The 24272-nt window shown below is 38.3% G+C and overlaps 5 protein-coding genes across 6 annotated transcripts; 3 read left to right on the top strand and 2 right to left on the bottom strand.

Moving 5' to 3' along the window:
* Positions 1–251: 251 nt before the first annotated feature.
* On the top strand, positions 252–2504 carry LOC129728035 (oocyte zinc finger protein XlCOF6-like). Its single transcript, XM_055686398.1, has 2 exons — positions 252–415; positions 479–2504. The coding sequence occupies exons 1-2, from the start codon at positions 293–295 to the stop codon at positions 2465–2467; spliced, it is 2112 nt and encodes a 703-aa protein (XP_055542373.1). The 5' UTR covers positions 252–292; the 3' UTR covers positions 2468–2504.
* A 3843-nt stretch (positions 2505–6347) lies between these two features.
* Positions 6348–8361, top strand: LOC129728041 (cell division cycle protein 20 homolog). The gene is made up of 3 exons (XM_055686407.1): positions 6348–6472; positions 6531–7358; positions 7414–8361. Exons 2-3 carry the CDS (start codon positions 6549–6551, stop codon positions 8209–8211), a joined length of 1608 nt encoding a protein of 535 aa, XP_055542382.1. The 5' UTR covers positions 6348–6472; positions 6531–6548; the 3' UTR covers positions 8212–8361.
* Positions 8362–8602: 241 nt separating this feature from the next.
* LOC129728037 (serine/threonine-protein phosphatase 2A 56 kDa regulatory subunit gamma isoform-like) lies at positions 8603–11770 on the bottom strand. Its single transcript, XM_055686400.1, has 2 exons — positions 10743–11770; positions 8603–10664 (listed from the first exon to the last, which is right to left on the bottom strand). The coding sequence occupies exons 1-2, from the start codon at positions 11387–11389 to the stop codon at positions 9605–9607; spliced, it is 1707 nt and encodes a 568-aa protein (XP_055542375.1). The 5' UTR covers positions 11390–11770; the 3' UTR covers positions 8603–9604.
* A 5679-nt stretch (positions 11771–17449) lies between these two features.
* On the top strand, positions 17450–22198 carry LOC129728030 (transcriptional regulator ATRX homolog). Its single transcript, XM_055686393.1, has 7 exons — positions 17450–18778; positions 18837–19560; positions 19619–20233; positions 20294–21083; positions 21149–21543; positions 21597–21676; positions 22018–22198. The coding sequence occupies exons 1-5, from the start codon at positions 17472–17474 to the stop codon at positions 21523–21525; spliced, it is 3813 nt and encodes a 1270-aa protein (XP_055542368.1). The 5' UTR covers positions 17450–17471; the 3' UTR covers positions 21526–21543; positions 21597–21676; positions 22018–22198.
* Positions 22107–23543, bottom strand: LOC129728048 (glutathione S-transferase 1-1-like). 2 transcript variants are annotated; one of them, XR_008728618.1, is made up of 5 exons: positions 23305–23543; positions 22738–23160; positions 22482–22679; positions 22352–22412; positions 22107–22290 (listed from the first exon to the last, which is right to left on the bottom strand). XR_008728618.1 is itself a non-coding variant. In XM_055686416.1 (3 exons), exons 1-3 carry the CDS (start codon positions 23392–23394, stop codon positions 22536–22538), a joined length of 657 nt encoding a protein of 218 aa, XP_055542391.1. In that variant the 5' UTR covers positions 23395–23543; the 3' UTR covers positions 22481–22535. The 2 variants fall into 2 exon arrangements, 1 of the variants encoding a protein (XP_055542391.1); XM_055686416.1 differs by lacking the exons at positions 22107–22290; positions 22352–22412 and having other exon boundaries at positions 22481–22679.
* Positions 23544–24272: the final 729 nt, after the last annotated feature.

Genomic DNA, 24272 nt, shown 5'->3' with positions numbered 1-24272 from the left:
CTCACAATAAAAATACAAATTATCTGAATTTAGGTTTGTCCTGATGCAAATACTACGCATAAAACAGTGTAGGAACAACGCATTGAATAATTAAGCTGAAAATACTTTTTTTTTGTATTTTCTTCATTTTTTTTATCGAATACCAAACAAACATCAGCACCTTCGTAGTTCTGAATTATCAAATCTTGCGTTACGTAATATATAAATGTTCCCTTAATAAAAATATCTGTAACTAGCAGCTCTGCCTCAAAAAACAAAAACAAGTCGACAACCTTTAAAATTTTTTAACTTAATGGATACGTACTGCCGTGTGTGTAGTGCTAGTGAATCTTGTATACTTCAGTCGTTGTTCCAAATATGTGAAAGCGAAGATGAAGTTATTGCAAATATGATCATCGATTGTACAGAAGTTATGGTAAATTATCATATCAGTAAATGAACTCGAACAAAACTTCTCAATCGATAGTTTTGCTTACAGGTATCCGATGATGATGGGTTGCCCCAGAACATCTGCAACGAATGTTTGATCAAACTTAAAAATGCATACCAGCTGCGCAAGCAATGTCTAAAATCGGACGCATTATTTAGACAAATATTGAAATCCCAAAAAATTTATTCCGATGAAACTGCCGCTTGTTCAAAGGATGATTCAAAACATCACCAAACAGCCAAATTAGAGACTCATAGTTTGGCACGAATAGATGATAAATTAAACCAACTTTTTCTATGCGATAGTTGTGGTGTATTGTCAGACAATAATGAAGACATGCTGAAGCACATACGCATCGCTCATGTTACTTGTGAAACTGCCGAAAATCTGCTTATGGAGTATTCAGGAGAATCGGACGTGCAGCAAATCGAGTACCTGGATGAAGTGGCAGATGAATTTAAAAGTAGTGTTACTGGCGACAATGCACTTTCATCTCAAAACATTTATATTCCCGATTTGTTTGTCAAGAATGTCGAAGATATGGGCTGTTATAAAGTTTATAATGTAATAGGCAAACGTTGTTGTGTATGCTATCAACTATTTGATAACGCTAGTAACCTTAAACTTCATTGCGGCCAGCATCATTCGAAAAGCAATACCGGAAGACAAATTTCAAAATACAGTTGTAGCATTTGCTTCACCACATTTGAAAATGATATTGCTCTTGACATTCATTTGCAAAATATGAAATTAGACAACGCACAACTTTACCATTGTAAAACTTGTGACATGATACTAGCAGAGGAAGACCAATTTATAGCTCATGTTATCTCAAACAATGACCACGATACAGCCATGGCTGCTATTCAACTACCAGAAAGGTTCTGCGAAGAAACCATGGAAGAGGATCAAACATGCTCTTGTTCTAGGACCAGTAAAACCGAAACGATCGCGCACAGAGAAATTGAAAAGCTATCAACAAACATAACAATTAAGTGCAACGAATGTTGTAAGACCCTAACTTCACGGAATATGCAGCACATTTTAGATGGAAGTCTTCAAAAAATATATAGATGCTGTTCATTAAACTGTAATTACAGTACCATCAGTAAAAGAGAAATACTGGAACATATTTCTACAAACGGCAAACACGATACGCCTGAAAAACGTACTAAAAAGTTAACGCAATCAATTTCTTGTTGTGTCTCACGTTGCTATCAAAAATTCAGTACCTATAAAGCTCTAAAACACCATTCTGAAACGATACACAAGCTCTCACGCATTAAGCATACCCAAGAGCGAACACACAGTAATTTAATCTGCGAAATATGTCTCAGAGGGTTTCCGCACGAGCAAGCATACATGCGACATCGCGTAGCAGATCGGCAGCAGAAACACATATGTCTGTCTTGTGGAGCGCGGTATGTTTCAAAGTCGAATCTAATTCAGCATGAGCAAAGCCAATGCGGTAAGTTGGCTACGTTTGCTTGTTCACAGTGTGATAAATGCTTTTTCACTGCTGGAGGCCTGAAGAATCACGAAAAACTGCATAACAACAAGCGATCTTACGTTTGCAATCAATGCGGTAGATCATTTCTACGCAAAGGTGTGCTTAAGGAGCATGTCAATACGGTTCATTCCGATGTACGTTTATTCAAGTGTACACTATGCCCAAAGTCGTTTTCCAGCAAGAATGTTTTCCTGTCGCACCGTTTAACACACACTAAGGAAAAACCATTCCAGTGCCGCTATTGCGAGAAGCGATATCGCAAAACCAGTGATCGCACGTTGCATGAGAATCAAATCCATTTAGGTATTAGGCCATTCCAGTGTCACTTTTGTTCAGCTGCATTCATTCGGGATCGTGAAAGAAGACTTCACGAACGTACGCACACCAAGGCGAAACTTTACACTTGCGAAGATTGTGGCGAAGGTTATGATAAGTTTGCTGAGTTCAAGCAGCACCGTCAGCAACACCATGGTAAAGAAACTCTACGTGAAGTTGGCCGCACAGAAAGGGCATTAATTTACAATTGAAATAAAAATAAAATGCAATCGATTTCAAGTTTATTTTTATCTTCTGTTTGGCATAAAAAAGAAAAACAATTTTGAGCTTCTTAAAGAATCATACGAATGCGAATCAGTTGTTTGTTCTTACATTTAGTTTATTCAAAAATGAGGATGGTATTTCTAAAGGGAGGGTTTCGTCAGAAATTTTTGTTCATCCAAACAAAGCCTTTTAAATTTAAAAACTGATTTATTTTTTCAAGACTTGTAACAACTGGAGAAAAATACAAAACTGAAAAAAAGTGTATTTTCCCCTATGGCATCGAGCACAAATTTTGTGCGTTTTACCCGTTCTCCTCTCAAATCTTCACAACTTCAGAAACTGTCATGCATTAGCAATACTCAAAGGGAGAGATATGCGAAGAGAGTGTTGTGAGTCAAACGAACATGTCAAAATTTGAGCCAAACGAACAAGAAAGATGACACATTGAGAGGTATTGCAATAAAGTTCAATAAAGAATATATTGATTTTACACGTTTTTCATGTTTTATTGCTAAACGATGAATTGAGAATGCTCCAAATGTACCTTATCATAGTGATTTTAACTGGTGGTTCACAAACTCTTTGTATGGTCTACAAAATAATAATGAAAGTATATAAAATTAAACATAAACATAAAAGTTAACACCTTCACGGTTTTTGTGATGCACTTTATTATTCCCCAGGACTTCCACCGTCACCATCAGTTATACGAACCGAATATAAAAGTTGGTCAACATTGCGCTTTGAGAAGAGATCTGGCACCTCTGATATGTGAAACCTAGTTGCCGTTTTTTCATCGCTTATCTCTCTCTCTCTCTGAGGATCTCTATCATGCATGCATGCGGTAGATTTCCGGAGTACTTCGTGATAAGGGCGAATCTAACAAACTGTAAACAAATGGAGATTTTACCGAAAACGTATGAAGTGAGCTACTATCTACCTTTAAACTTCGAAAAAATAATGTATCTCTTTTCTAACTATTAAAAAGTACGATGTTTGTTAAGGGCGAAATCTACTTTATATCAAAACGTAATAGAACAAAGAATACGCCCTTTTTGTTGTTTACGTTAGTAAAAGGCGAAACTTGGCTTCGTCTTGATGAATGGGCGAAATCAAAGTTGTCAACAAAATAAACATTAAAAACAAAGGGCGTGTTCCCAGGGGGGATCTATCTGTCAAACATCGTGTAACCAACATATTCGGCAACATGGTGTTTGTTTTGGTTTTTGTTCTTTTTGGTTATGAAATTGATCGATGTGAAATATTATAGAATTGGAACGTTTTTTTTATCAAAACTCGAGAAACCGCGGAAAACTTTTATGAATGTGTTGTGTAGTGATTTTTTCCTCATTATCGTTCATAGTTACAAACGTCACGGACCAACAAACGTCATGAACCAGAGCTGATCTGCGATAACGCACACATATATGAAATTTGACAGCAATGAATCCCCTCTGCGTGTTCCAATACAATAACGTAAACACGGCGTATAGTAAAGAGCGATACTGTCGAGCAAATCAAAATAAGGCGCATAGTAAAGGGCGATACTTTCGAGCAGATCTAAATAAGGCGCAAAGTAAAGGGCGATACTGGTTGCATAGTAAAAGGGCGAATCTATAAATTCTCGAATATACAATGTAAAGCGACTGAAATTCAAGTTTTAGGTTCACCATGTCTAAAGCTAGAACAATTTTGCTTTCATTAGAGTATTTGGATGACAATTATATTGTTCTACCGCTATTTAGGATTTGAATTTTTGATTGAAAACTTTGTTTGTCTTTTTTGAGTTTTGTAGTTATTGTAAGATTCGCCCTCATCACGAAGTAGTCCAGATTTCGTTTAATGCGATCAGAGGTGTCAGATGGGTCAGATGCTTTAAAAACATGTCTGTAACTGCTCGAGAAACAAAAGAATCTGCTTGAAATCTGAAAAAAAAAATCAGTGATTCGAAAAAAATCGCTTACGCAGACAGAAATCTGAACACATTTTGAAAAAACCTGCGAAAATATAATGAAACTCTGATAAAAATCTGCAGAAATTTTTGAAAATCTGCCAATACCTGCGAATCATTAAAAATCTGCACACGGAATCTAGAAATTTCAAATTCAACAGCGAATATCGCTATTAAACTTCTTTGTGCAAATATAAGGCCGGTAATATAGATCCATACTTACGGTTGTACCACATACGTAACACTCAGGAAGAAATCTTCCAAAAAAAGTTGGTACAAAATGAACTACTCGAACGGTACCACACTCTGAATAAAATCACTGTTTGAGTTGTTTTTGAAGGCAGTGCAACTGCTTACTCGAAAAATGCTGCATTGATTTTGTAAATAACTTTTTGACAGTTCCTTATGAGATTTTCTTTGGGGTTCGATAAAGCCGAGAAAAAGAAAATAGTACTACGGGGCAACGTGTACCAGAAAAAACGCCAGTATTACGTATGTCATGTATGTGGCTGTACATTCAATCACAGCCAGGCGAATCGCCCCGTGACACTATTCGCCTAAGTCACCTGGACTTAACTGATATGTAGGTCCCTATTACAGAAGACGAGGCGAGCAAAATGTTGTATTGGGGAACGCGAGTGAAACTGTGCTGGTGACAGACGAGCTACTCGCACAAAATTCATCGATAGTACCAAAATTGATCAAACTAATATCTGGACATTTATGTAAAAAGGGCAGAGATGCCAGATGTTTTTGAAAAATGTGAAATCTTAAAAAAACACATCTGTAATTCAAAAATATTCCTCTCGCGCTGGCAAAAGTCTAAAAAAATCTGCACACATTTTGAGAAATTCTACGCAAATGTAAGGAGACTCAGACAAAAATCTGCAGAAACTGTGGAGAATCTGCAAATCAATGAAAACCTGCATAATGACTCTAAAAATCTGTGTTTTGCACATAAACCTGTACATCTGGTATTCCTGAATAGGGGCCATAAAAACAGTAAACCTTATATAGCTAAAAAGCCTAAAGCCTGTAGTACACTCTTTGACCGAGCGTCAAATATTTGTCACTTTTTGACAGATAAAAATTTGGTCAAAGAAAATTATTTGTCACTCTCCAATTTTAACATGGGGCAAACACGGGCAAACATCAACCATGATGTCAAATAAATTTGACCATTATGTCAGAAGGTCAAATATTTGACCATTAGACAAAAAGTGTAATACAGGCTTAAGAGCTGGAAACGTTGTCTATCCACCCGTCATTATTAAGGGCCCAGTTACACACACAGCGTAATGATAGGAACGAATGACCATGCAAGGTTAAAGTCCCTGTAAAAGGAATCAATCATTCAACGGCGTAATGACGCCTTCTCCATACAAAATAGAAGGCGTGATGGCGATCACTTTACGAACTGTCATGTGTCACGTATCCTGCTGATGCTGTTGCTTTTACGTGCGTTAGGTCAGCGGTTCCGAGTTCTCTGTCGAAATTTCATTCCTGAATTAAATTCAGAAATGTCTCGTAAAATGGTCTATTACAGCTGATTTTACGGTTGAAATAAATTGATAACAAATCGATTTTACACGGTAACCGTATAGCAAGGTTGTGTAGATGCGAGATTCTAAAGCCTGTAGTACACTCTTTGACCGAGCGTCAAATATTTGTCACTTTTTGACAGATAAAAATTTGGTCAAAGATAATTATTTGTCACTCTCCAATTTTAACATGGGGCAAACACGGGCAAACAACAACCATGATGTCAAATAAATTTGACCATTATGTCAGAAGGTCAAACATTTGACCATTAGACAAAGAGTGTACTACAGGCTTAACTCTTTTCGCTTGTGTTCGCGAAAACCAACTCTTTTCGCTTGTGTTCACGAAAAAAAAGGTTGCTTGACAGCCCCTTGGTTGAGTGTTTGATTGTCACTCCCTTGTATGGAAAAAGCGGTTCCATCAGTCAGACATTCAAATTCAGTAAAAAGAACAAAAGCAACGGTGAAGAAAAGATCGTGAAAACCGTTTCTTTCAACAGGTAGGTTTGCTGCCCATTTTTAATTTAAATTGCTCTTGTCACGCATTTGTTTCCTTAGTATTGTGAGACAGCCGGAATGTCACAATTCAACTATTTAAACGACCTTAAGGACATCATCACGATGGACGGCGAGCTGACAAAGGGACCGGCTCCGCGATGGCAGAAAAAATTAGACATGTCTGCCGCGTCTGCAAGCTTTAACGCTAGTTCACTAAACACGTCCCGCCAGATCCATTCCATGTCGTTCAGCGGCAATCAGCCTCCTAGTACGAGCGCAGGCATTTTAAGTGGGAAAACGCCCAAAAAGGCTAGCTCAAAGGCAACTCCTAGTAAAGGTAAAGGACAAACACCAGGTCAAAAACAACCGTCGGGTGGTGACCGCTTCATTCCCAATAGAAATACAACCGATTTTGACCTGGGTCATTTTATGGTGAAACAAAACGAAGCTAAAAAAGAGAATGATAGTGATGGGGATGAATCTTCTGTGCCTAGTCAAGCAAGTCCAAAAAATGCAGAGCGAATTAAAATACTTTCGGAAGCAATGAAGGGGTGTGATATTAGCAACAAAAGAGTTTTGTCTTATCAAACTAAGGCTCCTGCAGCGCCGGATGGCCATATGAATCCGCACAAAGTTGTTTACTCAATGAAAACACCCATGTCTACTAAGAGTGGATCACGTTTTATTCCGAACGCTCCTGAAAGAATTCTGGATGCCCCGGATATAATCAACGATTATTATTTAAATCTCATGGACTGGAGTAGAGCTAACGTAGTAGCCGTGAGTCTCGGTTCATCGGTATATTTATGGAATGCGTCCAGTGGTAACATTGGAGTATTATACGAGAATGAGGGTGCAGAACATGCCTGTGCACTGAGCTGGATTCAGGTAAATGCAAGGTAGTCTTTGAATAATATATTTTTAATCAAGTTTTACTGCTCAGGAAGGACATATTCTTGCTGTCGGAACTAACATTGGAACAATCGAGTTATGGGATTGTGAACAAATGAAACGACTTAGAGTGATGGCCGGCCATTCGGGACGGGTTGGCGTTCTAGCATGGAATTCTTATATTGTTTGTTCTGGTAGTAGAGATGGTGCTATTATTAACCATGATGTTCGGATGCGAGATCACCACGTTGCAGTTCTTCGGGGTCATACACAGGAAATATGCGGATTAAAGTGGTCACCAGACGGTAAACATCTGGCCAGCGGTGGAAATGATAATTTGGTAAACGTGTGGAGTACGGCTAATGGTGCCCCACATTGTACTACCACTGCGCTTCATTCGTTCAATCAGCACCAAGCAGCAGTACGCGCTTTAGCCTGGTGTCCGTGGCAGCCCAACACTTTAGCATCCGGTGGTGGAACTGCCGATCGTTGTATTAAATTTTGGAACGTCAATAGTGGACATATGCTGAATTCTGTCGATACGAAATCCCAAGTTTGTGGATTATTGTTCTCCAAGACATACAAGGAACTGATTTCTGCGCATGGGTATGTCAATAATCAACTAACAATTTGGAAGTACCCATCTATGAATAAGCAGGTAGATCTACTGGGTCACACCGGTCGGGTGCTCCAAATTGCCATGTCACCTGATGGCAGCACTGTGATGAGTGCCGGTGCCGATGAAACATTAAGACTGTGGAACTGCTTTGTTCCAGATCCGCTTTTGACTAAGAAAGAAAAATCCGCTCAAAGAGAGAAACCAAGTCTGCTTAAGCAAAGCATTCGATGAGTTATTTTAAGTTTGATTATAATCCAATGACCTACTATGTCTCATAAGTAGACAATTGTGTTTTAGATATATTTTCTGCCATTTTATTTGTTGTAATTTGACTAGCATTACTTTCGTTCACGCAAATAAAGATAATTTTCAAGACTGCAGGCAGGCTGGCTGTTTACTAATTTCCACTAAATATTAATCAGGGTAAGTGGAAACGGGTTAGACATCGTCTCTCGAACTTCATAGATTTTCATAGTCTGATTTCGAATGAGGATTTTTCTTCGGTTAGCCCTGTTTGTTTATTTCAAGAATGCTTAACTATTAGTTGAAGATAGGAAATTTCTGATTAAGGCAAAGTAAGGGCAATTAAGAAAGTACTTCCGGCAGAAAAAAAAACAAAATGTTGCACTTTCTCTTGATTTTATTAGTGAAAATTCCTAACAATAATTTCTTTGCCATCTCAGTTTCAACTAATATTTCGTGCTTGTGTGTGTCACGACCAAACTGAAACATTGGAATACTCTGTTTTACTTCTCTTACTGGCGACGAGAAAAAAAAATTACTTTTTGTCAAACGATGTTCTTTTTTACTGCGTCTGGATCGTAAAAATACTTGTAACGCACATGACTTTGAGGTCATCTTCAATTTGTTATTACATCCTATGTGAATAATGTCGCACTTTTGTTCATCATCACGTCAAAAGATTTTACTTAAGCACTTTAAACTGACTTATACGATTTTACTTGTATCGCCTGTCAGAACTTCCATGCATCAATTTTGTATAAAGTAGCGTTTATTTGTATATATTATTTATAGCATTTGTGTTGCATTCTACGTAAACAGTAATAGCACAGATAGAGTCTTCTGTCATAAAGAGAAGAAAGAGTAGTGGTAATAGGTGTATAATAATCATCATAGTCGCTTCCGCAAATCGGCACAACCGCTCGAAAGAACTTAGAATCTATAACAGAGTCTCATAAAGTTTTAAACTGAAACGAATAGTAACCTAAAGATGCCATCTAGCACGAAGCTCACCGATTGCAGCGTGGCTAGTTGTTATTGCTGCTGAAGCATATCTATGAAATGTGTCAATTGAATTGCCGTATCTAACTTTTTCTATTACCTATGAAAATAATATTTCGGTTGTTGTTTTTGCAGTCCTAGTAAAATATTCAACACCGTTTTTCCATTTTGTGTTTTGTAGCAAACTCTTTACTCTTTGTGTTACCTAAATTAATAATTCCTTTATTTTGCTCCATCTTAGGTTTTAAAAACATTACCGTTCGCTTTCTCAAACTGCCTATCGATTTCTTTCACACGTTCATATGTTTAAAAAAGGTACTTGCTAAAAAAAACAGACAAATCAAAGAGACGTACCAGATAATCGGAACGGTTCGTTTTTGGATTATGTCTTCTGTTGAGTCATAGGTGTTATGCTGTAGGATCGCGATATTAATGAATCCTTATCCGTGCTGTTTTCCGTAGACACAGCAGAGGATCCTGTGGTAGCGAGAGCCAGCTCGCTAGAACTCGACCCGTCGGTCTCAACAAGACAAAGTTTTTCGTAAGTCGGATGCTGCCGAGCGAGGCTTTCTACCTGCTGCCAGAGCTCTTCTCGTCGATTCAATTTCTCCTGCTCGTTCTCTTGCTCGGCCTTGTACTTTTTATGACACTCATCGAACAACTTTTGATTCATCTCCATGAACAGTTTAATAGCATTGTAGATCAGTCCGTGAATAGTCTTGTTCCAGTGTGTTTTGGAGTTACTATTCAAAGCAGGAAACATTATCGGCAGAATAACCTTCGAGTTTTCTGATATCAAGGACATGATGTATTCGTTATTCCAGTAATACAAAGCCCGTTCCGCGACTTGAAAATGTGGACTCGACACACATTTGGCTATTTGACGAAACAGTGGCTCCATTACTTTTTGAAACTCAGCCGGTTCAATTACGTCTAGAATTTCCTCCAACTCATTCAGAAACATCACTTCCTTGGGACTGTGTGTCTTAGGCCAAAATTTCAGCAAACACTTGATAACGGGTTGGGTCAAACTAGGATCTTTCTCCAGAAATTGAACTACACAGTAGGCTAGTTGCGGATGATACACGGACAGGCTTTTGACCTTATGCAGTGGAAGTAATACTTTGAGCAGGAACTGCTTGTGTTCTTCTTTGAGTGGAAGAGCGAAACCATTGATAATACTGCCAAGAATCTCCAAAAGCTCTGCAATTCCGTTGTGATGTTCAGTTTCGTATATGAACTTATAAAATATGTTGTTGATTTGCTTTCTGATGAATGCTCTCAATCCGAGAAATTTGCCATAAACTCTATGCAGAACAGTTTTTAAAAAATCCCTCTCACGGGGGTCCTCCGAATCAAACAACTCCAATAAATTAAGAATAAAACCATGATCGATGTATCGTTTGGCGACACTAGGTTGAAAATCGGGAGACTCGAGGAACCTGAAATAGTAGAAAAATGTTACAATTTGAATCAAGTTGGTTTCTAGATATATGCAATGATACTTTATAGGATTGTACCTAAGAAAAAGCTCATAAACAAACTGTAGATGCGGCCAGCTTGCCTCCAGCGTAGGTTCATCTTCCTCGGGATCGAATTCAGCTCCATTTGGGTTGGACGAAGGTGGCAGTGTACGGAAAAGATTCATGGCGAACATCTGTATCGCTTCCGGATAGATCGGTTCCGTGATTATTTGCTGCTGGCTGCTCAGATACTCGACCATCTCCTGCAGAGCACAACGTTTAATTTCCTTGTACTTTAGATCATTAAGCGGTTCGGTGAAATCAAACAGAACACAGCATTGACGCAATTTTTGAATAAATAGCTCTTCTCGGTCACTTTGGGACGTGTCCTTCAATTGCGGCAAAGTTTCGATCTCATTCGACTTGGGAATTATGAACCGGAAGTTCGAGCCGCTGCTATTGCTACTATTACTAGTTGGTCGTTTATCGAGATTGTTTTGTTTGCTTCCATTATTATTAGCACCAGCAAGTCCTATGCCTCCGCCTCCGTTAGTTCCATTCGTCGCAGTTGCAGGTGTAGTATTTGACGACAGCGAATTGTTGTTGGCTGTAGTGGTAGAGCTGCTGTTCACAACCGTTCCATTTCCGTCGTCGTTCATCGTCATTTTATTATTACCCTCGCTGTCCCGGTCTGGTTGGGGCATTCGTGATTTCTGTTAATTACGCTGCCACGACAAACAAACCTTCTCAAAACGGATTATCTTGCGGATTTCTATAGATGTACCACTATTTCTCTATCACCACTTTGCTTTCACCCTACTTCCAAAGGTGGTGCACCAAAAAAGCTACAGCACGCTCATTAAAAAATACATTCGAGAATACTACAGTCGTTGCCGTCACGTCTTGCACAAGTTAGAGTACATTCAAATTGAAAAAAATAGCCGAGTTTATCTATGTGACCTTTTTTTCTTAAAAAAAAGTTACGATTCTTAACAAACGCGAGTAAAAACACTTCCGAATTTGACAGATGTGAACAGAATTTTCATTCTTTTTTCAATCGCGTTGCGATTTTTCCACGGCTCATCATCACAATCTTTCAATGGGTTAGTGAACAACTCTGCGAACGTACCCCTGAGGTAACGGATCTTTATAAACTGCCATATGAGTAGAGTTGGGTACGGATGAAAATTGGCAACTTCACGACAACCTTAATAGTGGCGCGTCGGAAAGCTAACACGCTCATTATTTGTTACTCTAAAGTGAGTTAGGTATGACCCATTTTTGAAAAAAGTGGAGGTACCCTAATTTGAGTACTTTTACGGTTACTCACTTCTGAGTAAGGGCGTCATACGTCAAAAACTGATAAGAATCTACTCTGTTTATGCAAACCAGGAATTAGCGAAAATGAATACAAGTTACCCAGTTTGCCCAAATTTGGAAATTTGATGATTTCTGGTTTTTGTAAATCTGACTCAATAAATAAAATAAATTCAGAACAATCAAAATCATAGATTTATTTTTTATCGAAACATTATAAAAGTTTTAAATCATTCACGTGTCTTTATATAATGCGGCAACCAACCGGTTCACAGTTGCCCGTGAACTGTGGCTCATGTTTTTGTACAGTACGCACACCAGAAAATCCGTCATCATCCGTCACCAAACACTGCGAAGGATTTAAATTGTATCGATTGCATGTATTGGGCACTGTACATCGATACAAATGTTTCCGTTCATTATCACGAATAAAAGCCCGACCTAAAACGGCATCGCAGGACACACAACATGCGGTTGTTCATTTTGAAGAGATGTTTTCAAATCCTCTGCAATAATGATGTTGAGCTGAAATTGTTATAGAATATTGTTACATGTTGTTTGTAATGTAATTGATTAGGAAATTATTGATTTGATGAAAGATCAAATACTTACTGCTAGCAAACGAATAAAAAGCGACACCAATTGTTCTTCGGAAACAGATAATATCGCTGTTGAAAACTTTTGACATATACATATACTCAGGGGTGAGTAAACATCATGGATAATAACTCAAAACTGAGTAAACATGGTAATTATAAAAATTTGGGTAAATGTTACTCAATTATCCAGTACCCGATAACTCACTTTTTGACATTTTGCATAATAATACCAAACTGAGTAGATCCTAATCAAATTAGAGTTAAAATAAAGCAGCGTGAAAATCATTAAACTGCAGCTCTGAAATGAAAGTATGGCAATATGTAGCAAAACGTTACTATCGATCTATCGGTTTTGTGTTTTGTATTAAAATATTATAATAAACAGTTGTTAATCACTACGATTTAACGAAAACCCGTACTGTCAGGACTAGAAATTCTCAAAAGAAGAGATGTGCGAAGAGAATTGAAGATCCAAACCTCGATCCAAACGAATTGTCAAAATCTGAGCCAAGCGAACAAGAAACATTGAGAGTTATTTTAAACAGGTACAATGAAGAACGTGTGTGTGTATGTGTTTTTTGCACGATTTTCTTTTTCTATGGCTAAATAACGGATTAGAATGTTCCGATATTACATCATACTAGTGGCTCTTAACCGCGGGTTCTTCCACGGAAAAAATGGAATTGCACCGCACACTTAGTTTTTTTTACCGAACTCAGCAAACTTTTTACTGAGTTTTCAACAGCTGAGCCATCAGTAATCTGTTCGGTAATTCATTTGCTTGACGAGCGTTCGGTATTTTTTGATTGTTGCTGAAACGTCAAATAAAGAAGGTAGCTCAGCAAAAATTCACAAAGCGTCATAAATTTACAAGCGTTCCGCTAAATGCAACTTAAGCTTTTTGCTGGTTATAATAATATAGATAAATATGAATATAACTATTCCTATAGCTGCTATTGCAACCGATGATTAATTTTATACAGGTATTTCGGAGTGTTTAGACCAGGATACAGATATTTCATGCACAATCGACTAAAACTAGATACGTTTTATATCATAGTGAATATAGACTTTTTATTAAAGGCTTCGAGTAAATTAATCTATTGTGGTGGTAATTTTGAAAGCACAATACCATTTTTTGATTTTTTTTTGTCCTCGTAGAACACTTTAAATAACGCAACCACAAAACTTTGCTAAAAATCTCAAAATGGCGGACTTCTGATGTGCGATTGTTTTGACAGATGCAGAAAAATTACCGAACAGTAAGCTAAAATAAAAAAAGTTCAGTAAAAGAATTGAAGGGTTTTCAGCAACATCTGGATAAGTGCTGATAGATCGTTAAATATTTGCTGAACTATAAAATTTTGCAAAAAATATTTTAGTTCACTGAAGGGGTCGGCAATGTTTTGTGCTGAACTCATCGAGTGAATTATATTGAACAGTATTTCGGCAAAAAAATTAACCGACATCAGTAATTTTTCAGAAAATTACAGAATGATCAGGAAAATTCAAAGTTAACTGAACGCGACCGTAATAAAAATTACCGAATTAAGACGGAAATAAGTGTGCGGATTTTTCCTTTAGGCGTCGTTCACAAATCACGTAACGCATGATGAGGGGGGAGGGGGGTTAAGTATGCGTTACCTATTGTTACATATGGCTGAGGAGGGGGGGGGGGTAGTTGAGTCCGTTATACGTAACTGCGATGTTTGCTTAAAATTGCAAATTTAGAGGGGGGCAGGTTTTCCAATGTAACGTAATTTTAGGGAGGGGAGTCATATCGAACGTTAATAAACGTTACATAGGGGGGAGAGGTCAGACATCTAGATTTTTAGTGCTACGTAATTTGTGTACGACGCCTTAATATCAAGATAGTATTTTATCTTCCAACTTAGAAAAGGTCAGTCGAGTTCGGATTAGCTCCATCTCAGCTCAGCGGTATTTATTTGCATTGCTCTTGCGCGTGATGATAAACGACCAGATGAAAGAAGGCACATAATATAGGGCGAAACAACGAATTCTCGAATATACAATGTAAGGCGACTGAAATTCATGTTTAAGCTGTAACATAAACAAAGTTAGAATGCTTTTGCTGATATAAGCATATTTGAATGACAAATATATTGTTGAATCGTAAATGAGGTTTTCAGTTGGGATGTTCAGTTATTTACGGATTTCTTAAGGATTTTCATATGTCAGCAAAAAGAGTGTAAATTTTTGAGCAAAACGTATTTTTTTTTAAATTTTATATTGTTATCCTTCGATTTTCATTTTTTCGATATTATTTCTTGTGAGAGAATTGTCATTGAAGCGATTTCGAACAGTTCTACCGAAGGACAACGATATACTTTTTTAAAATCACGTTTTGCTTAAAAAATTGTTATAATAATTGTTATAATTTATTAAAATTCATCTGACAGAGTGTGTGTCTTAATGAAAAACTTAATACTAATGTCAATAAACTATCACAAAAGGTTATCTAACGCGAATTCTTTTTTTAAAAGCTGTGCCAGTTATATTAAACTCGAACGCATCTGCTACTGTGTTAAAACTGGCCGACATAAAGCGTATTGGGTCGAATTGACCATATTGTGCGTTGCGTTGAGGCAGGTTCAACGGGGTCTCGGTCTGAGAGATCGTTCAGGGGCATATATATCCAGGTGGCCGAGGATTTCCGGGGCGTCGATTTCATTTGAAAGAACTTTACCAATGAATACAGCTTGCGCCTCGAATCGTCTCTGCTCAAGAGTTTGCATTCCTAAAAGCCGACAGCGATCAGTGTAGGCTGGCAGATTTGAGGAATTGCGCCAAGGAAGGAATCTCAGCGCATATCGTACAAATTTACGTTGTACGGATTCAATTCTGGCAATCCAGGAGTTGTGGAATGGACACCATACAACGGAGCAGAATTCTAAGATAGACCGCACTAGAGAGAAATACAGCGATTTGAGACAAGACGGATCAAGAAACTCGTTGGCTATCTTAAACATGAATCCGAGTTGTCGATTAGCTTTAGCGATGATCTCGTTGTAGTGCAGTTTGAAAGATAGCGCAGTATCCAAAATAACTCCTAGGTCTCGAATTTGTGTCACTCTAGATAGAGGCTGACCGGACATAGTATAATCAAATAAGATTGGCCTCCTTGTCCGATAGAAGGAGATGACACTACATTTCTGAACGCTTACAGAAAGAAGGTTTCTAGAGCACCATAGGCTGAAAATATTCACCACTTGCTGGAGCTCAACGCAGTCCGCATAATTTCTCACGACTTAAAAGAGTTTTACATCATCGGCGTACAATTTACGGCCACCTTCCGGAAGTAACAAAGAAATGTCGTTGATGAATATCATGAAGAGTAGCGGTCCTAGGTTGCTACCCTGCGGGACTCCAGAGACATTCGTGAACCGTGCAGAAAACTCACTTCCTATCTTCACACAGAGTGTTCGATTCATCAAGTAGGAACCAAGCCATTGTACGAGAATAGATGAAACTCCAAGTTTTCCAAGTTTAGCCAAAAGTATCCTGTGGTCTACTCGATCGAACGTCGCTTTCAGATCGGTGTATACTGCATCTATTTGAGCACCGTTACTCATATTTCTCAAGCAAGTTGAAGAGAATTCGGCTAAATTAGTCGTAATAGAGCGTTTCGGGTAAAAACCATGTTGGTCCGACGTGATGTAATGTTTGCAGCTGTCGAATAGGGCGTCGTTTACGATTATTTCCATTACCTTAGAGCATGCGCAGAGAGATGTGATGCCTCTGTAGTTTTTCACGTCACGTCTATCACCTTTCGTATACACGGGAAACATAATGGAGGATTTCCAACTGGAGGGAAACACGCGTTGTCGAAGAGATAAATTGAACAGCAGGCATAGCGGATGAATAAGGACAGAGGCACATCGTTTCAGAACGCATGACGGAATTCCATCAGGGCCAACAGCGAAGGATGATTTCAGTTTATCAATGGCAGTAGTAATGTGACGGCTTGTTATTTCAAGCAGATTGAAATCAATAACATCTCTAGGAAGGTAACTTAAAGCAGTATCAACCTGGGCATCGGAAGCAGTATGCTCATGAAAATTGTGCTGAAAGCTACGGGCAAATAGAGTACATTTTTCAAGCAATGTGCTGCCGTGACAATCACCAAGAAACATATCTACTGGTAACCATCTTCTTGCAGCTCTTTCAAATGATACAAAAAACTGTCATGGTAACAACCCCATTTGTTAATGAAAACTTTGTTTGCCTCTTTTGAGTTTTGTTGTAGTTGTTATGTACGCCCCAATCACGAAGTAGTCCAGATATTTGCAGGAGCCTATAAACGTCAACATTTTGCCTACCAGTCATAAATTCATCACGGCAGTAATATTTCATTTCAAATGCTTGCAAAACTTATCTTATTCATTGAAAGTGCACATTGTACTGAAAACAAATGTTGAGCTCTTGTTTTTTTTTTTTTTTCATCTAAAACGACATTTACTCGAGAATAAATCTACCGACAAAATGGAACGTTTACTCTATTTCACTTGTTTTAGGGCAAACCAACCAAAAAGTGGGTACCAGAAACGCTGGTACCAGAATCAATGAGTGGTAGATGGAAAATGTATGGAGTTTGACAGCCACAAGAGCCCCCTGGATTTTTGTTGATTCGCAGATTTTCCACAGTTTCAGCAGATTTTTGTCAGAGGCTCCTTATATTTCCGCAGATTTTCTCAGATTTCAAGTAGATTTTTTCGGTTTTTCGAGAAGTTGCAGACATTTTTCAAAAACATCTGGCATCTCTGCTTTTGTGATTTATTTAGAAACTTATTTGGCAACCCTAGCTTTATTTTCACAACCCGTAAAAGTGGAAGCTTGTTATAATTTTGCAATGGCAGTAGATAAATCGCCCGAGGTATCTGCAGGCTTATTAAATACAGTCCTAGAAGGACTCATTAGTAGTGAAAATAAACACACTTTATGCGAAACTTACAACCAGTGTTCGAATATTGCCCACGTTGACCCATTGCTGGCCATGGACGTGCCGTCTACAACAACAACAACCCCAAATGATCATCCGTCTAGGGACATCAATAGCCGAACACAGAAAGAATCTTCGAGTTTTGATTCGGCAATCAGTGATGAGATAATTTCTACTGAACCTTGTATGTTCCTGAATATGACTAAGGATGTTACAGAAAACTCGCAGGCAGATTCGGTAATTAACGATGACATATTCGCACCCCAATCATGTGATATTAGACGCAGAAATACTTCAACGCAATTGATAAACCGCTGCGCCACGGATGAATCTAGTCAGACACTAGAGACCAACGATACTGGCCATGTGTCTCTTTCAAAAATACCCAAATCGCAACCTGAGGAATATCGATCAGCAGGAGTAACATCACTTTGTGAAAATCTGCAATCTAAAAAGTTAGATGATTCAAAAACGGAAATTAAATATTACAACCAGTTTATGGCATCGTCATCCAAAATCGTTGATGCAAAGTTAGGTACGATTTCGGTCGATTCTAAGTTTGTAACTCATTTTGATCCAAATCCCAATCGAAAACCGACACCAGATGAGATCCAATACAGTGTTCCACATATTCCAAGATTTAGCGTTCAGACGCATAATAAAACGGAAAATCTAGAGCTAACATTGATGAAAAGAGAAATAGAAATGCGCCTCCGTGCCAATGACTTATCTTGGGTTACACAACGAGCAATTCGGGAAGAAAGCTCACGCGTAAAGAAAGTTTGCCAGAATAGTCAGGACTTGGAGCAGCAGTTACTACGTTATGGTACAAAGTTAACTCTCAATCAGCTTATTTTAGATTATGATAAAGAAAAGAAAACTTTTATTAGAGTGCATCCTGAACTGGTAGCAAAAATGAAACCTCACCAAAAGGAAGGGGTGAAATTCATGTACGAATGTTGCTACGGCAGCGTATCGGACAGTAAGTTGTCGAAGGGATCCGGTTGTATTTTGGCGCATTGCATGGGTCTGGGCAAAACGCTCCAAGTAATTGCTTTGATTAACACGGTAATCAGCTATCCACAAACGAACACTAAGCGGATCATAGTAGTTTGTCCTAAAAGCACTGTAATGAATTGGGATCAAGAATTTCGAGACTGGCTCGAGGATGTCGATTGCAGTGTGCATCTGCATGTTTCATATTTTCCGGATAGTTCGTAAGTATTGTTAAAGTTGCACGGAACGTTTCTTTCATATCGCATTTATTGCTTGCAGCAATATTGATAAAAAAATGGAAGTGTTGAAAAGGTTTCACGATGTGTCTGGTAAGAATGCCAGTTGTTTGCTGATTGGTTACGAAGCTTACCGATCCTTGATATTCTACGACGCCAAGAACAAGCATGGAGAGCGCCAATCCGACCGTATTCGCGCTGAAGTTCGTCGGTATTTGATCAATCCCGGGGCTGACGTGATCATTCTTGATGAAGGTCACATGATAAAAAACCGAAAATCAATGACTAATCTGGCAATAGCAGAAGTCGCTACAAAACGGAGAATCATCTTAACTGGTACACCAATTCAGAATAATCTTAAAGAGTACTTCTGTATGGTGAGTTTTGTAAAACCAGCCTATTTGGGCAGTGAACGCGAGTTCAACGAACACTACGCTAGACCAATCATAGCCGGGCAGCACAAAGATTCTAATCCCGGTGAAATAAAATTAATGAAAATGAAGTCATACATACTCCATAAACACCTTATGGCGTTCGTGCACCGGAAAGAATTTTCTGTGTTGAAGGATTTTCTACCTAAGAAATATGACTACGTGATTTATGTACCTTTAACACCGGTGCAGGAGGATTTATACGAAGAGTACCTGCGTAGAAATCCGTTTCGACGGGATGTTGGTGGTTTGAACTTACTGGAGGATTATACTTTTTTACGGAAGATTTGGACTCATCCGATCGTACTGGAGCGTGCATGGGAAAATGCTATGAAGGTGATCAGTTGAAAGTATAGATAAGCTTTCTTCTAATTCGAATGCTTTTATTCCACAGAGAAAATATGGTGTTATCCCAAAAAAGCGCATTGTCCGTGGTTTTGACAGCAGTTCCGAAGACGAAGATGCAAGCGATGACGACAACACGCGTTGCATAACAAACGCTTGGTGGAAACAATTCATCAGTGCAGATGACCTGGAATCAATTTTCCCGAGTAATAAAATGTTGTTACTGTTCGAAATTCTCAAGATGTGTCAAGAACGTGGAGAAAAGTGTCTGATATTTTCCGGTTTTGTCATGGTTCTTAACATGGTGGAGCATTTCATGAAGAAAATCGATGAGCAAGCTACAAATCCGAAAGCTGCTCTCCATGGTTTAACGAATTTTCGTGGACCATGGCGTCCGGAAATAGATTATTACCGCATTGATGGAGGTACGGCTAAATCGACACGTCACGAAATGGTTACAAAATTCAACGATTTAAACAATCGCGTTACACGCGTATTTTTGATTTCCACTAAGGCCGGCGGGCAAGGCATAAACTTAGTTGGAGCCAATCGGGTTGTTATTTTAGATACTTCCTGGAATCCTGCTGTTGATCAGCAAGGAATCTTTCGAATCTATCGTCTGGGTCAAACGAAGACCTGTTATATTTATCGCTTACTAGCAATTGTAAGTAACTATGGTATGTACGAAGTGTTTTTGTGTTTTTAATTTCAATGTTTCTTACAGCACACAATGGAAGAAAAAGTTTACTCCCGGGCAGTTACCAAAGAAGCAACGAGTCATCGGGTAGCGGACAAGAAACAAGTTGACCGAAATTACAGTATGGCGGAGCTTGAAGAGTTGTACCATTTTGAGCGTGTTGACATGGCTGCTCGCGAAAACCCTTCTCCCGCTGAAGATGATCTATTATCCGTTTTGTTGTGGAAACATCACAAGCTGATCTACCGCTATCACACTCATGAGATAATGCTGGACAATAAAACTGAAAAAGATTTAACTGAGCTGGAGAAAAAGTTAGCTTGGTTAGAATTCAAAAAGAAAGGCTTAACTAATAGTCTGGAAATGGGACTTTTTGGTGTGTCATACAGTCAAATAGATTCACAGTTTGAATCGGGGGCTGATTCCCAATTAATCTTTTCAACCAATGAAGATTATCATAACCTCAACTCATCAGACGAATTGTCCAACGAGGAGGTTTCTACCCAAGAAGAATCATCTATTTTTGTCAAGAGGTTAGACCTTGATGAAAACGCTTCTTCTATTTTTGGAGAAGATCCATACGAAGTGTCCAGTGTTAGATCGACGAGTATTATCGCAGAAGAACGTATGAAGTTTAAATCAAAAATACGGGAGCCATCGCGTATAATTGTAACTGTAGCGGAAGTAGAACTATTGCGTGAACTTGAAGAAAACAAGTTACGCACCGAGAACATAACTAAACAGCGAGCCACTGACGTAGTTGCCAAAGATACCGCTCGGCCCTTGGATTCGAAAGTTTCACGCAATGTTTCACACGGTATTTGTTTATTATTAAAAACCTTAAACGGTTAATTTCATAGTGCATATTTCATTTCATTTCAGCTGAAGAAAATTCAACCGCCCTTGAGAAACCGATTATGGATGTTTCTTCGCGGGATTACGAAACCGATACCACATTATGCTCGTTGATCGAATACGATCCGATTGGTGACACTGGAGAGCTCAAATCAGTCCCAGCCATCGATTCAAAGGATACGAGCGTCGTAGAACCTACTTCTTATGAAATCTTCGAAGCTGATATTTTAAAAGGTTCAAGTGTGGCGACAAGCACGGCCAAAGCTCAACCAGTGGTAGTGGAAGTAGTGTCCAGCTCTCCTTTCCTGGGAAGAGAACCGATAATGACACGCGCCATGAGGCGTCGAACCGCTGAAGCTGAACCTACTGGCCTTCGTCGCAGCAAAAGAAATAGGAAATGTTGAACAATATCATTAACTACGGTATGTTAAATGAAATGGTTGAACCAATTCACAGCATTTGTTTTCCCTTGCAGATTAGTAATGTCTTATTCAGTCATGTAAAGCGACTGTCCAAGAGAGAAAAAAAGTCAGCAAAATGATTTATCGAAAAAAGGTGAGTTCGTGCATTGATGTTATCGGTTTGGTTGTAGGTTCAACGAAAGTAGTACTGGTGAAGAATGATGCGCGTTTCTTGGTTGTAATGTTACTGACTAAGGTTATCATTTTGATAAAATGGCAGAAACCTCGATCTTAGAAAAAAGTTTTTTTTTTCCATTGCTTTATCAGATTGAACGTAAAATATTGTTGTTTACAATCTTAGCTAAGTTAGTAATTTGCTCTTAGTGTAACTACTACAGAGTGAACCAACCTGCCTAAAAGCAATGTGACACTGGTAGACACCAAAGAATTAGTGGAAATCGCGCGTACCGTTTAGTAATTCAATTTTATTTTCAGGTCATTTCCAGATAACCAATAACTTGGTGTTCGAAAGCGAAAAATCAATAAAAGTGGTTTTCAATGTTTTTTTGTTTTGTTTATTGTTGAAACAAATTCAGGATTTTATTCCTCGCGGTAGAGAAACATATATGAGTATTCTCTTTGCTGTTTTAACTGTTATTATATGGACATCGTAGGTACGTGTGAGTATTGGTTCTTATAATAAATTATTGATTCACGGAACAGTTATTTTTGCAGGTCTGATTGATGTGAACTATTGCAGATGGTCACCTGGTTGATTATTGGAAATTCCATTACTATTCCTTTAATTATATAATTGGGGTTCATATACCTTCCGATAGTTCTCAAAATGTTTCTTCAGTTAAGTTTGAATCAATATTGTTGGTTTTGTCCTGGTGTATTTTTCAAACATAAGAAAAAAACAAGTTCTGTATGTTTAGTACGGATATTTTGTAACTTACATTAGCTTTAAAATTGACTAATAAATGTAAACGTCGAGTTAACGTGAAATACGCCTAAAATGGCTCTTCTAGCTTTGATTTTATGGCGTTACCAAAACCGGTAGCGCCTTCGTTGTTTTCGTCGTAGCCAGGTAGAGTACTGCAGCGATCGTACCAAGCTGTGATGTTCGCAAACTGGTTCAGATCAACTCCGAGTTTCTGAAATTCAAACAAAAATTAGTGTTTTTTTTTCATTTCTTCTGATATACTGTTCTACATCAAGGGTTGAAACAGAAGCAAGCAGGCACAGATCAGCTACAGAGCAATTGTCCCCTGCAACCCAGTCCTGGCCGTCGAGGTAATCATTCAAAGTTTTCAGTGCATCCTTAATAGCGTCCTTTCTGTCTTGCGGTATGCTGGTGGCCCCTTGGCGCATTATTGGAGCTATTGCCGAAAATACTCGTGCCCACAAAACAGTCGAGTCAAAATACAAACGCTGGTTTATGATACCACGCGTTTTCGGATCAGCGGGATATAGTTCACAGTCCGGTTTGTACTGCTCCACTAAATACGTTACGATTGCCTTGGATTCCCACAGAATGTAGTCATCGTCAACGATAGTCGGCACTGTGTGCTGGGGATTTATTTCAAGGAAATCTGGCTTCATATGCTCACCAGCCATAAGATTGAGAATTTTAATCTGAAATCAAATAACTGGTAAGTTACTTTATATTTGTTGCATAACATTTACCGATCATTCATCGAGTATTTCAATGCAAATCATCTACATAATTTAAGCAGAGACTATTTAGCATGACTCATAACAGTTATGACTTTTACATACCTCAACGTCTAGTTCAAGGTTGCGCATCACCAGCAGAACCGACCTAGAGGGTGCCGAAATTGGGAAATGGTAAAGCACAATTGGGGCCATTGTCCGTTCAACTAGGAGTATCAGCCTAAACACTTGATTAACTCAGTGACCTATACTAAACTGATGGCTTTGAAACCCCGTTAAGGTGTTTTATGCGATTTGCACAGCCCGCAGAACAGTTTGCTGTCTAACAGTGAATGGTCAGGATCCCAGTGATAAATGAGAACTTGCTAGGCAACCAAAAGAAGCAAACATATAATATTACATCGGTATACGTTAATGCTTGTTTTATTCAATAGCAGGTGGAAATGAAAGTCATCATGAGAAAACATTTAACTGTTGTTAGAATGCAAGCTCCAGAAGAAAAAGGAAATTACATAGAGTCGGTTTCGAAAACTGTGTCTGAGTTCATGTTTAAAACGCGCCTATTTTTTTTAAGTTGAATTTAAGTATTTTTTCATTTGCTTTTTTTTATCTATTTTACGTAATTTTGATATATTTCCACAGCTTTTAATGAGTTTTGTCATCGATTTTTTTTACTAAAATAACGCGGTCATGTTTGTTTGAGACACCGGACCAGACTTTCAAACTACTCATTACGATTTTCACCGGACTCAAACCCGGAACTAAATTTTCTTACCGATGACGATTGTTAGACATAACTGCTATTCAACAATTGATCTACAAGCGAATAAAGTTTATATAATTTGTATGTTAATTTATCATTAATTCTAGATTTGCAAACTCTGCGACCTTCAAATTTTTGGATTAATGTAAAATTTATTCAAACAATCGCTGTAGGTATTTCAAATCTCCTCCCCCGAATTACTATTTGAATGTCATTCCGGCTTTGCAATAGTAACGCATACTGGAATAAAGTTATTAAGGCGAAAAAATTCGATTTTTAAATCTGATAAGACCAGATGGCACAATGAAAA

The sequence above is a fragment of the Wyeomyia smithii genome, chromosome 3 (assembly GCF_029784165.1).
Source record: "Wyeomyia smithii strain HCP4-BCI-WySm-NY-G18 chromosome 3, ASM2978416v1, whole genome shotgun sequence".
Taxonomy (NCBI): Eukaryota; Metazoa; Arthropoda; class Insecta; order Diptera; family Culicidae; genus Wyeomyia; species Wyeomyia smithii.
Note: the sequence above shows the minus strand (reverse complement) of the source record. Positions and strands in the feature narration are given on the sequence as shown.